The sequence below is a fragment of the Podarcis vaucheri genome (assembly GCF_965113315.1).
Source record: "Podarcis vaucheri genome assembly, chromosome: 13".
NCBI lineage: Eukaryota > Metazoa > Chordata > Lepidosauria > Squamata > Lacertidae > Podarcis > Podarcis vaucheri.
Window position 1 is genome coordinate 10,928,970 of NC_138751.1, and position 14,128 is coordinate 10,943,097.

Consider the following 14,128-nt stretch of genomic DNA (forward strand, 5'->3'; position numbering starts at 1 on the left):
CGGATAGAGTTATTGTCTCTTTTCTGACAGGGAGGAAGGATTCTTCTTAGGTGATGTCTCTAGCTTGCATGCATCATCGGTTGTAGACTTGGGTTTTGTTTTTTTAAAAAAAGTAAGTTTCTTGCTTCAGAATGGTTGCCTTTACTGATAAGCAAAATTTGAGAGATCAATCAGCCGCTCATACAAGTGACTGGTTTAAATTATTCTAATTACTTTTTGAGCCCTTGAAACAGTACACATAATGCATGCAATGCACCCAAGTGGATGGAGAATTATTATTATTATTATTATTATTATTATTATTATTATTTTAAAGTGTGCCACTGAATAATCACAGTGGACGTAAGTCCTGGTGTGGTGGGGCTCCCCTCCTTCGAAAATGGATACCCCAGCGGTTTGGGGTGGGAGAGGAAGCAGCCAGGATAAATGCACCTATGTATGTATGCATAGGCCTATGATAGGTATTTCTATGATAGGCACATAGAAATTGGGGGGAGGGGGGGAGGTGTCGTTTTTTGTGCCATTTGTTTGTGCCATTATATCGAAATGCTCCGCTGTGCCGATGGGATGTATTTCTGCCCCTCCACAGACACACATGAGATGCAGGGATGCAAATGAGCAGTGACAGGGGAGGGGGGCAGCCCCTCTTTCTCTCTGCAGTGAAGCAGAGGAAAGAGGCTGGCTGGCACTCTGTGTCTGGCTAGCTGAAGGGGGGAGTGGGAAGAGAGAGCGGCTGGGCCTGGCCCCCCCTCCCTCCCTGCACACGGAAGGAAGGCGCCGGAGGTTTGGAGGAGGAGCTGTTGCCGCTGCTCTGGGGCTGGGTAGGATCCAGGATCGGATGGGGAGACCTTGGGGGTGGAGGGGGGAAGGCAGCTTCCAGCAAGGAGGGGGGAGGGGAGGCGGATTGTGGGTAGCAGGAGGTAAGCGGGGTGGGGTGGCTTGGGGACGGCGCCGAAACTGGAGACAGCAGGGAGGCGGGGTTGGGGGTTGGGGAGGACTGGGGCTTGCAGGTTTGGGGGTTAAGGTGGAAGGAGGCGAAGGGGGGAGCTGGCACTCGGATGAGGCGGTAAAGAGGGGGGCACGGTGTGGGGCTTGTAAGGGGAGGGGTAGCTTGGCTGCCAGGCGGAAGGAACGCCGGGGCTGCAGAAAAATGGTGGGTTCAAGAGGTGCCGGGGTTCACGGCTGGGGGTGGATTTGGGTTTAGGCAGAGAGGCTATGTAGGGAGCTCCGTGGGGATGGAAGAGGGTGTGGGGGAGGCATGCCGGGTTGCAGCGTGCAGAGAATGGGGTGCATTGGGCTGGGAAGGCAGAGGTGTGCAGACAGGCGGAGGGCAAGGCTTTGGGGGAGGAAGGATAAGCCCAGGCTGGGTGGAGGGAGGATGTTGGGGCAGGTGGGTGCAAATGGATGGAGGAGAAACAACCGCCAGGTGGGCTGGAGGGAGAAGCAGGGGCCCTGGTGTGAGGCTAGCTAGGCAGGGGGAGAGAAGGAAGTGTTGGGAGGCCAGGGGATTCAGTTCAGAGGTGTGCAGGGGTCCAGAATTGTGTTTGTTGGCAGATGCGAAGTGATGGGAGAAAGCCCTTGAAATAACTAGAGGGGTGTGAGGAGGATAAGAAATGGGGTACAAGGATGCTCACCCCAAGAAAAAGGGTGTGCATGGGGGAAAGGGGATGGATGTTGTTTTGGTGGGGGCTGTTTAAATCAGTAAAACAGCCAAGGAAAGCAGGGGGAGTGGAAATTCATAGTTTCAAGTTAAAAGGCCCACTTGTTCCGTTTTGTTTTTTTCTCTTGAGGCTGTTTTTGGTCTGGGTGTCTTGACTGGAAGGGTCAGGGGTGATTGCTGCTGGACTAGAACTCCTTTCACCCTGACTCTGATGGGAGTTGGAGTCTGTCAGCATCTAGAGGGCTAGAGTTTAGCTACACCTGACTTTGGGCATGAGCAAGGGAACACAGAAAAGAGTACTTCCTCCTGACAATGACTTGCTAACTTTTAGGTGTTGTGCATCCTCAGATCTCCTTCTTGCATTTCTCCCCACCCCCTTACAAGACCTCTTCTATGGTTTTTTTGATAATATGCAAATTAAATTAAATCAGCTCATTGGTCAGTTGAAAGGCAGATGATACACCTTAGCCGACTGGTCAATGGACATTCCTATCTTTTAGAGCAGGATCTCCAACTGTGTCTCTCCAAAGGTGGTCAGGCTCCAGGCTCCCTTCAGCCTCAGCAGGCGTGGCTGATTCTCAGGGTTCATGGAGGTTTTCCCACCTCTGGAGGGCACTATGGCACCCACCTGTGTTGAAGGGCACCCCTAGGTGATGTGGTCTCTGTCTGGCTTTTCCAGGACAAGCAACTCTTGTGTCCTTGGAATTAAGGAGTAAGGTGAAAAGATTCCAAAATTGCAGAGAATCTAACAAGCACCTGTCCAATGCATTCTGGCTAATTAAAAATAAAACAAAACCCAACCCTACTGGTTAAAGATCGGATACACAGAAACACATTTTGGCTTTGAGTTTAACCCTGGAATAGCCTGCTATGCACAGAAGCAACCACAACTTCTTTGCTTTATTTTTACATCATCCTCCTCCACCAGAAATTGTGCCACTCGCAGACCATCCACCAGTTGCTTCAGATGCAATTTTTAAAGAGGCATCTCATTTTGCCAGGCCCATAATATGGGGCCCTGTTGTTGCTAAATTTTTATTTCAATAATCCTGTCCTCTCTTATTTGGGTTATTTTTTAAAAAAGTTTTATTGTGTTTGTTTATTTAATTTCTATACTGACCTTCATCCAAGTATCACAGGACAGTTTGGAATATACCTTAATGTTGCATTTTTATTTTTTTATTTTTTTGCATCTGGCTTAGGGATTTTTAGAATAGATGGTGCTTTTTGGCAATCCTTGCAAGGGAAAATCTGTAGATAACATTTCCCTGGAAGTAGTTACGTTTCTGCAGCTGTCATCAGGCTCATCCACACTTGTTCTAAGAACAGGAACGCATTCTCTCCACAAGGAGGATGGTGCAAAGCTGACTCAAAGTCCTGTTCTCCTTTCCCTGGAGCGGATATAGTTGCATTGCCAAGAGATATAGACATCCCTGGAGAGGCAAATTTCTCTTCCACTAACTGTTTGGGGTAGAGAGTGCATTGTTGCTAACTATTAATAATGATTTTAAGAGAAGAACCTCTTAATTGTCCTTCCTCACACAATCTTTTCTCCTAGGACCCATTCATATGTCAGAAATAACATAAGCATGGTTTTGGGGGTATGGGAATTGCTGGGCTTTGCACTTTAGAACTTATAGTGGTTCCTCTGGTTACGAATGGAATCTGGTCTGGAGGTCCATTTATAAGTGGAAATCACTCATAACATGAGGCACGCTTTCGCTAATCGTGTCTCCTGCGTGTGCGTGCTTCTGGCATGCGATTTCCGCTCGCATCCTGGGGCAAAGTTCGCAACCAGGATCAGCTACTTCCAAGTTAGCAGACCTCCTAACCTGGAGCATGCGCAACCAGAGGCGTTCACAACAAGAGGTACCACTGTACATTTATTTAACAGCATTTATATACCACTTGATTGCAGTAAAGCCTCTAAAGCTTTCTGCAAGAAATATTAAAACCGCCACTGAAAGTTTAAAACCAATTAACATTGTTAGTAAACTAGAAAAAGATCAGAACCCATTGACATTCACACATCCGGATAGGTTTGCATAAATGAAAATGTTTTTTAGCGGGTGCCAAAAAGAGTTCAGCAAAGGCATCTTGCCTGATGTCCACAGGTGGAGAGTTCCAAAGTTCAGGTGCTGCCACACAAAAAGATCAATTTCTTACAACTGCAGAACGAGTGGCACCTGTAGCAGTGCTAATTTTGCAGATGGATGTGGCAGAGAGGGCACATGGGGGGGCAAAGCTTGCATTTTTTCAATGCCTTCCTGTGTAAAAGAATTCTCTGCCTATGAAAAGATATAATGGACTGTTGGGAGACACTGAGTCCTTTGGTTCCTGCTTCATATTGAGTCAAAAAATTGGTTCCTCTAGCTCAGTGCTGTTTCCACTGACTGGCAGCTCTGCAGTGTTTCAAAGAGGAGTGTTTGCCAGCCCTAATTGAGGAGGCTGCAGATTGGACCTGCTGCACCAATGAGCTACACCTTTTCCCCTACGGGCACTCTATCCTGGAAGACATTATTCCAAAACTCTTCTCTGCCCTTCTTTGCGCTTGGATGCTTGAAACAAATTCTTTATTTCTGTTCTGCGTTGGGTGATTCGTTACTATTTTTGAAAAATTGTGTGGCACATATTCTCAGTGCAAATTAGGCAGGGATCCCATGATGAACATGGCTCTATTTGGAGGGCATTGTGTTGACGTGTAGCCCTGAACGCCTTCAGGTGACTGCTAAATGACGACGCTTGCTGTAGATTTCCAAGCCTTTCTGGGTTCAGTGATCCCAAATGAGAAGCCTCTGCATAAACTGAGTAACTGACCACTCTAGGAAACTCTAGGAAACTGGAGGTCGTAGCTCTGTGGTGGAGCACATCATTTGAATGCAAGAAGATCCATGGGTCAATCTGGGACAGTGGTGCCTCGCAAGACGAAATTAATCTGTTCCATGAGTCTCTTCGTCCTGCGAAGCACGGCTATTAGCGGCTATTAGCGGCTTAGCGGCTATTAGCGGCTTTAAGAAAAAGGAAACAAACTCGCAAGAACTCGCAAGACGTTTCGTCTTGCGAAGCAAGCCCATAGGGAAATTCGTCTTGCGGAACGACTCAAAAAACGGAAAACTCTTTCGTCTTGCGAGGCATTCGTCTTGCGAGGTACCACTGTATCTCCAGACCAATGATATGGACTCAGCTGCTACTTCTGTGGGCTAAACCAGGGGTGGGGAGCCTGTGGTCCTCCAGATGTTATTGGGACTCCCAACTTCTATTGACCAGTGTCCAAGGAGTTATAGCCCAGCATCGCCTGGTGGGCCACAGGTTCCTCAACCCTGCCCTAGGGAGTCACTGCCAGAAGTGTGCCAGATGAACCAAAGCTCTTGAGTCCTATTTGTGTAAGCACTTCCTATGTTTCTCTGTAATTCTTTCTGCACTGTTCTCAGCAATGGGTTGTTAGTTTCTCTAGTTAGATGGGAAACCTGTGGTCTTGTAGATGGAGCTCCCACCACTCCTCACCGTTGACCATGTTGGCTGGGACAGATGGGAGTTTGAGTCCAGCAATGCCTGGGGCCCCAGGTCCCCTGTCCATGGCTTAGATCCTTATGCAGGTTCTCCACCATTTTAAATGTTCAGGCTTGTCTCCCAACTAAGTCCAATTTAGAGGAGTCCCAGTGAAATGAATGAATTTAACTTAGTCCTATCTATTAACTTCAATAGGACTAGCATTGGACCCAATATGTTTAATTTAAGCTGTTGGCTCATTTACACGTGCTCTCAATGCTGCCGCTTGATGCCTAGATCTTTACCAGATAAAGAGTTCAGATATGCTCTAGCAAAAATGAGTGGGTGGTAATGGAATGCCTTGAAGATGGTGCCTGTTAATAGACAGGAGAAGCCATTGAGTTGCGCATTGGATGATTGAAAGTTTGTAGCCGCCTTCTGGGGGTCTGTTATTTGAATTGGAAATGACCACTCTCCTGTGTTTTATTATCTGCATATCTTACTAAAAAGGAGTTCCAAGTAAATTGGAACATAGGAAGCTACCTTATGCCAACTGCTAGCTATGTTCTGCCTCCCTGGTTAGAGGCAGCAATGTTCTGAAGACCAGTTGCTGGAAACCACAGGAGGGGAGAGTGATGTTGTGCTCTTGAACTCAGGTGCTGCTTGCAGGCTTCCCTTTGGCGTATCTGCTTGGTCACTATGAGAACAGGATGCTGGGCTAGACAGGCTGTTGGCCTGATCCAACAGGCGCTTCTGTTCCCACTTCTAGCCCAATATTGTGGCCATGGACTGGCAGTGGCTTTCTGGGGCTTCAAACAGGGGCCTTCCTACTGGGAGAAAGCAGAAATTGAACATGGGACCTTCTGCATGTAAAGCTGGGGGCCATTTGAGCCCTGGGATTCTAGAAGGTCATTGTTTGTTGCACAGGATATTCCTAAGGAGGGCAATGCTCAGATGTGGCCCATGCAAACGCTTGGCCTATCCCCTCTCTATGCATGCCTGGTGGTATTAAGAGTTAAATTTTCCTGTTTTTTGCTCCTTTCTAAATGAACTAACCAGATACTTCCAGTTCCTATGAATTTTCGAACTTGGAAGAGGAGATGGGAAGAGCGATTGGCGGGGTTGGGGGGCATAGAGAGGTGTGTGCTTCTACTGATGGGTGCTACTGGAATGTAATCTGATAGAGCTGTTGTGTGTTTTAATTTGTGGGGGGGGGGAACAAAGCAGAGAGATTCTGGGACTGGAACAGGTGTAAAAAGCTGTATTTTGTTAGTGGCCTTTGGACACTCTAGGATATTGAAATCTGCTGTGTTGCTTCTTACTTAAAGCCCTACGCTTTCCTCCCTTCCAGCCAGCTCTAGACTGCCTTCTTCTTGCTTCATGAGGCTCAACCCCACCTGATTGTGACCCTTGGACCACTGCAGTTGGGGAGGGGCCCCTCCAGACAGCCCCCTCCCTCAGCCAGCAGCCGAACCTCTCTCTTCTGCCATGGCTGACCCCATAATGGACCTCTTTGATGACCCTAACCTCTTCGGCCTGGACTCATTGACGGATGAGAGCTTCAGCCAGGGGGCCCCAGACCCCATTGAGGAGGCCCTGGGGCTGCCAGGCGGTGCCTTGGACTCCCTGGCAGGGGGCGCCAAAGAGCAGCCTGCCCCTGCACAGCCTGAGCCTCCCCAGCCGCAGGCCCTGCCCCTCTCGGACGCGCAGCCCGAGGCTGTGCCTGAACTGCCGCAGCAGGATCAGCCGGGGCTCCTGCAGGCCCCCCAGGACCAGGAAGTCCTCAGCCAGGGCAACCCCTTCATGGGCGTCTCCTCTGCCACCACCACGACAGTTGCAGTGCCGTCTTCATCTGCCGGAGGGCAGCAAGGCGCCGCTGTCACGGCAGCCCCACCTGCGGCCCCGAAGATTGTCATCTTGAAAGCGCCGGCAGGCAGCTCGGTGACGGGGGCCCACGTGGCCCAGATCCAAGCCCAGCCCATCGGGGCCGCCAACGGGGGCAAAGTGACCTTCGCCAAGGTGCTGACAGGCACCCCACTGCGGCCGGGGGTCTCCATCGTCTCGGGCAACGCGGTGCTGGCCACCAAAGTGTCCCCTGGAGCGGGGGCCCCAGCCACACTCCACCGCCTGGTACAGCCTGGCCGGCCCGTCAAGCAGCTGGTGCTCCAGCCCATCAAGAGCCAGCCGGGGGGCAGCACTGGAGCCACGCCCCTCAAGCCTGCCGTCACTCTGACCTCTACTCCAGCACAGGTGAGCAAGCAGGAAGCGGTCGGGTGTGTTGGGGCGGCCGGCTCGGGTGGGATACTGATCCAGGCAGCATGGCACGGTTAGACTAGGACCTGGGAGGCCAGGGTTTGAATCCCTACTTGGCCACGAAGCCCCCTGGGTGACCTTGGGCCAGTTCCCACCTCTCATCTTAACCTGGTGTTTCTGGCCTCCAGCTGTTGTTGGCCTACAACTCCCATCATTCCTAGCTAGCAGGACCAGTGTTCACGGATGATGGGGGTTGTAGTCCAACAACAGAGGGAACTGCTACCCTTGAGAGAGGTTCCCCTGAGAGAGGAGCTGTTTATACAGCACCGCACAATATTTACCAATGATGGAACAATACAAGGCAGCTCCTTTATATCCTTAGAGAGCCAGCGTGGTGTAGTGGTTAAGAGCGGTGGACTCGTAATCTGGTGAACCGGGTTTGATTCCCTGCTCCTCCACATGCAGCTGCTGGGTGACCTTGGGCCAGTCACACTTCTCTGAAGTCTCTCAGCCCCACTCACCTCACAGAGTGTTTGTTGTGGGGGAGGAAGGGAAAGGAGAATGTTAGCCGCTTTGAGACTCCTTAAAGGGAGTGAAAGGCGGGATATCAAATCCAAACTCTTCTTCTTCTTCTTCTTCTTATTCTGGATCACTGGCTCTAAGGCTAGCGGGTCACTAGAAATTCAGGAGCCTCTAGACCAGGTGTGGGGAACATAGGAATCTTCCTTATACTGAGAATCGAACATTTGGTCCATCTAGTGGGTAGGGCTGATTCTTTCCGTTTTCGTGTATATAAGAATCTCGCCACTGTAATGGTATATCGGAGTAACCTTCCTTAATGGGAGTGGCAGCTTCTTAATGTATTAGGTGCTGAGATATTTTTTTTTACGGCTCTTGAATCCCCTTTTCCTCCCTACAGGGTGAGTCAAAACGCATCACCTTGGTCCTCCAGCAGCCCCCGGCGGGTGGAGGCGCCCCAGGGCAGCGCCACGTGGTTCTGGGCAGCCTGCCGGGCAAGATTGTACTCCAGGGGAACCAGTTGGCGGCCCTGAGCCAGGCCAAGGGCGCGCCAGGGCAGCCAGCCAAGGTGGTCACCATCCAGCTCCAAGTTCAGCAGCCCGGACAGCAGCAACTCGGCGGCCAGCCTGGGACCCAGAAGATCCAGCTTCTGCAACAGCCCCCACCCACCTCCTCCGGCCAGCAAGGGACGTTGGGTGTGTCCTCCGTACAGCAAGCCCAGGTGGTGAGCGGTTCGGGGCAGAGAGTGACAGTCCCCCTCAAAGTTGTGTTGCAGCCGCAGGTAAGGGCAGCGCTTCTGCCACACTTCTGCTTTGGGGGTATCTTGGTATACGACAGCTATAGAGCACCCAGTGAAAATCATGATGGGGACCGCAGGGGCATTAGTTCCCTTGGGAGTGCTGGGGGTCGGGGAGCTCTGGTCATGTTAGCAGATTAGCAGAGGCACAATCCAACTCCCTTGGGAATCTCTGCCTTAGCTTGGAAAAAAAAGAAGAAGCAAATTTCTAGCTCTCGTGATAGTTTTGGAAATGTGTGGACAATGTTTGCAGAGATCTCCAAATCCAGAGCGTTAACTGAATGAGACATGCCTTGTCGCAGCTAGGCCTTCCTTCTGCATTCTGGTGAACGGCAAAACCAGAATAAACTGCAGGCAGCGACAAAATTGCGGGGGAAACGCTGTTGCAGTTTTGCATTCATACATGATGCGGAACTGAACATGGACTTGTTTTGTGTGGAAATGGGATTCCCTGCCTGCCAGATTGTAGTTGCTTTAGCACGGAGATCATGAGTGATAAATCATGGAAACAACAGAAGCAGGAAGGTAAGGGAAGGTGATTGTAGGTAGCGTTTACCCCTGGCATTAAAAAAAATAAAACCACCTAGGTTTTCTTAAAAAACTTTTTTAGAAACTGGTACACACCAAACCTGCTATTTGCCTCCAAAAACCTTTGGGGCATAAGTGTGTTCAGTTTTTAAATTAATAATTTTTAAAATGCTGGAGTGTGTCTTGATGAAATTTTCGTTGGCTACCTTTAATCTCAACTTTTTTTATTGTGCTGTATTTTTTAAAAAAATAATGTTTTTTGTTAAGCCACCTTGAGCTCTGCTGTGGGGGATATGGAGACACAATATTCCAGTTTTGGTCTGACCAATGCAGTCTAAAGCAGCACTATGACTTCCTTTGATGCCACCTAGAATAGCACTAGCTTTTTTTGCTGCTGCATCACCCTGTTGACTCCTGTTAAGCTTGTGGTCTATTACGACCCTTAGATCCTTTTCACCTGTACTACTGGCAAGCCAGGTGTCCTCCATCCTATATTTGCTCATCTGGTTATTCATGCCCAAGTGTGGAACCTTACATTTGTCCCTGTTGAAATTCATTTTGTTAGCTTGGGCCCATTTCTCCAATCTGTTAAGGTCGTATTGAATCCTGTTGTTCATATGCTGCCGAAATCTACCTAGCTACTGATGGGTGGAAAACCTAAGGAACGTTTTTGGACTTCAACTCCCATCAGTCCCAGTCAGCAAAGGAATTGCTGAGGGATGATGGGACTTGTAGTACTAGTTATTAATTTTTCTACACCACCCATCTGACATGGGTTACTCCAGCCACTATGGGCAGCTTCCAACAGAATATACAAAAACACAGCAGAACATCTGACTTTAAAAGTTGCCTTCAGGTGTCTATGGAAGGTTGCATTGTATACAGTGGCAGCTCCGATTACAAACTTAATCTGTTCTGGAAGTCCGTTCTTAAACCAAAATCATTCTTAAACTGAGGCGTGCTTTCCCTAATGAGGCCTCCCGCCGCCAGTGCCCTTCCACCGCTCAGGTTCCATTCTTAGACCAAGGTAAAGTTCGCAAACTGGGACACTACTTCCAGTTTTGCAGAGTTCGTAAACTGAATCGTTCTTAAACAGGGCTGTTCTTAAACCGAGGTACCACTGTAATGATTTACATCTTTGACATCTGACAGAAGGGCGGGTGCCACTACCGAGAAGGCCCTCTGCCTGATTCCCTTTAACTTCACTTCTCGCAGTGAGGGAACCACCAGAAGGCCCTCGGAGCTGGACCTCAGTGTCAGGGCTGAATGATGGGAGATGCTCCTCCAGTGTTACAGGGCCAAAGTCATTATTGAATATCTGGAAGCTTGCAGGTTCCCCATCCTTATTGTAGGATATGCTGGTCCTTTGTTAGTGCAGCTTTTGTCAGCCTGGCCTTCTGTCCAGACCAGGATGCTGTTGCCTGGATGTAACGTGCATCTGTTTTTGTAACACTTCCCCATCCCACCCCGCCTGCAGGCCAGCTCATCGCAGGGCAGCTCCTCTGGGCTCTCAGTTGTGAAGGTGCTGAGCAGTAGCGAGGTGGCCGCCCTCCCCTCCTCCAGCGGGACGGCGCGGAGCAGCTCGGACGAATCCCGCAAGCTGGAGCACCAAAAGAAGCAGGAGAAGGCCAACCGGATTGTGGCGGAGGCCATCGCCCGGGCTCGGGCCCGGGGCGAGCAGAACATCCCCCGCGTGCTGAACGAGGACGAGCTTCCCAGCGTGCGCCCTGAGGAGACGGGAGAGCGCAAGCGTCGCCGGAAAGGCGGAGGCGACCGCGTCCCCAAGGAAGAGCGGCCGCGCAAGGGCAGGGGCCAGGGGGGATCGGGGAAGAGCAAAGGAAGAGGGAAGCCCAGGTGAGAAAGGCGATGGGGCAGGATCCTCCGTCCCACCTCCCTTCCTCTCGAGAAGGCGAGCCCATTTCTCATTCATTCTCTCTCTCTCCTTCTTCACAGCACCATCACGCCAGTCGTAGGGAAGAAGCGGAAACGGAACGCTTCCTCGGACAACTCGGACGCTGAGGTCATGCCGGCGCAGTCCCCCCGTGAGGAGGAGGAGAGCAGCGTGCAGGTGAGGCCGGGTAGGGAGCATGTCTGGGGCAAGTGATGTATTGGTGTGCTTGAGGAACAGCTCTGGTTTTCTTGTGGATTAGCATCCTGAGTTACTCAACATTCCCATCATGCTCCGTAATCTTTCTGACATCCCGGCACAGGAGCCTGTCATTAATTGTTTGCAAAGTTATTGCAAAGGTCAAGTCTTCCTGGCTTGACTTTTGGATCCCCCATGCTTCTTGGAGTGAGTTGTGAGAAGGCATAGACCAATGGTAGCCCATGTGGTGCCCTCCAGATGTTGGGGACTTCAGCTCCCATCACCCCAGACTATTGATTATGCTGGCTGAGGCTCATGGGAGTTGGAGGCCATCACGTTGGTTACCCCTGGATTATACAGTACTTGCAGCATTTAAAAGGGTTTGCATAGTTGTTCCTTTATCATTCTGTGTTTTTGGCTCCAAATAACCCAGACCTCGCCTATATGTATTACACAGAAAATTGAGGTGTTTTGCTTTGCTTTTAAATGTAGAAAGCTGGTGTGATTTTTTTTATCTGTTTTAAATCTATTATTTTAACTTCAGACATTGTTTTTAATTTATCTTATTGAGAATGTTTTTGTTTTTTCATATTTGTAAACCGCTTTGAGGGTTTTGTTTTGTTTTTATGCGCCCCCTCGCCCAGCTTGTTCGGAGTTTTGGGCTGGGTTGCCATCAGTATGCCGATGACACCCAACTCTATCTGTTGATGGATGGCCATCCTGACTCGGCCCCAGACACACTGACCAGATGTTTGGAAGCTGTGGCTGGATGGTTACGTGGGAGCCGGTTGAAGCTAAATCCTTCGAAGACAGAGGTCCTGTGGCTGGGACGGGGCGATATGGGATTGGGGGGGCAACTCCCATCTCTTGCGGGGGCGCAATTAGTGCCAGCACCGTCCGTTAAGAGTTTGGGTGTAATCTTCGACACCTCCCTTTCCATGGAGGCGCAGATTGCAGCTATAACAAAGGCGGCATTTTTCCATCTCCGCCAAGCTAAGCAGTTGGCTCCTTACCTCTCTCGCCCTGACCTAGCCACTGTGATCCACGCGACGGTCACCTCCAGACTGGATTATTGTAACTCGCTCTACGTGGGGCTGCCCTTGAGACTGACCCAGAAACTCCAGCGGGTGCAGAATGCTGCAGCGAGACTCCTTACGAGGTCTTCGCTGCGAGATCACATTCACCCGGTGCTATACCAGCTGCACTGGCTCCCGGTGGAGTACAGGATCAGGTTTAAGGTGCTGGTTTTAACCTTTAAAGCCCTATATGGCCTAGGACCCTCGTACCTACGGGACCGCCTCTCCTGGTATGCCCCACAGAGAAACCTACGGTCTTCAAATAAAAACATCTTGAAGGTCCCAGGCCACAGAGAAGTTAGGCTGGCCTCAACTAGAGCCAGGGCTTTTTCGGCTGTGGCTCCGATCTGGTGGAACACTCTGTCACAAGAGACCAGGGCCCTGCGGGACTTGACATCCTTCCGCAGGGCCTGCAAGACAGAGCTGTTCCACCAGGCCTTTGGCCAGGGCACAGCCTGACTCCCTCCCTCGGCAATCTTCGCAGAGCTCTGGCCCAATGGTTGCTAGTGGCTTTAATTAATTAATTTTTATAATGAATGATTTTAGAATGTTGTTTATGTTGTACCTTTGTACTGTTTTATTGTTGTTAGCCGCCCTGAGCCCGGCTTCGGCTGGGGAGGGCGGGATATAAATAAAATTTATTATTATTATTATTATTATTTTTAACAATCAACCAGTGTATACATTTAATGAGATAAATAAATTAAATTTGTAGCGTTCTTCCTAAGTTTCAGTAAAAAATAGTTATCACAAAGTGAATGTTTGTCTTAACCCCAGCTGCGTTCTCTCAGCTCTGGAATCTTTTGTGTTGTGAAAGCGGGGACTGTTTTGTCTTCAGCTCTCACAAACAAGGCCGTCCACAGAGCTCCACCTTGGTTCTCAGACTTAATCCGTTCCGGAAATCCGTTCCAAAACCAAAGCGCGCTTTCCCATGGAAAGTAATGTAAAACGGATTAATCCGTTCCAGACTTTTAAAAGCAACCCCTAAAATAGCAATTTAGCATGAATTTTACTATCTTAACGAGACCATTGATCGATAAAATGAAAGCAGTAATCAATGTACTGCAGTCATAGAATCAATCTGTAGCTGAATTGGGTTCCACACAGTCGCAAAAACAAAACAAAAAAAGAGCCCCCAAAACAAAAGCATGAAATAAATAACAAAACTAGACAGACCTCAGCGTAACACTCAAAAAGGAAGTGTGGCACTCAAATCAGAAGCGTAACACTCAAAACGGAGCATGTTTGGCTTCCAAAAAAAGTTTGCAACCCGGAACACTTACTTCCAGGTTTGCAATGTTTGGGTTCCAAGTTGTTTGAGTACCAAGGCATTTGAGAACCAAGGTACCACTGTATTGATATACTCTATGTTTCCCTGCAGAAGCGGCGCTCGAACCGTCAGGTGAAACGGAAGAAATACACCGAGGACCTGGACATCAAGATCACGGATGACGAGGACGACGAAGAGCTGGATGTGACGGGGCCTGTCAAGGCCGAGCAGCCGCCAGCCCCCGAACCACCTGCTCCGGAGCCGATTCCCGAGGGGGAGACGCTGCCTTCCATGCAGTTTTTTGTGGTGAGGCCTCTTGTCTGGTCCTCTCCTTCCCTTCCCCATCCTTGCTGTGGAATAAGCTTATATACCGGTTCGTGTAGTGGAGCCCCATCAGTGATGATTAGCTGTGCTTCTTAAGTAGAGCCTCCTTGTACAGAGGCAGTGTGCA

At 49.8% G+C, this 14,128-nt stretch overlaps 1 protein-coding gene across 4 annotated transcripts in view; it reads left to right on the top strand.

Moving 5' to 3' along the window:
• The window catches only part of CHD8 (chromodomain helicase DNA binding protein 8), a 69,335-nt gene that overhangs the window by 11,087 nt on the left and 44,120 nt on the right, over positions 1-14,128 (top strand). For all 4 annotated transcript variants that reach the window (XM_082195727.1, XM_082195730.1, XM_082195728.1 and 1 more), the window contains 5 exons: positions 6,501-7,399; positions 8,322-8,702; positions 10,723-11,099; positions 11,199-11,313; positions 13,789-13,983. In XM_082195727.1, coding sequence (XP_082051853.1) covers positions 6,638-7,399; positions 8,322-8,702; positions 10,723-11,099; positions 11,199-11,313; positions 13,789-13,983 — 1,830 coding nt within the window. In that variant the 5' untranslated portion in view covers positions 6,501-6,637. The remainder of the gene's footprint in view (positions 1-6,500; positions 7,400-8,321; positions 8,703-10,722; positions 11,100-11,198; positions 11,314-13,788; positions 13,984-14,128) is intronic.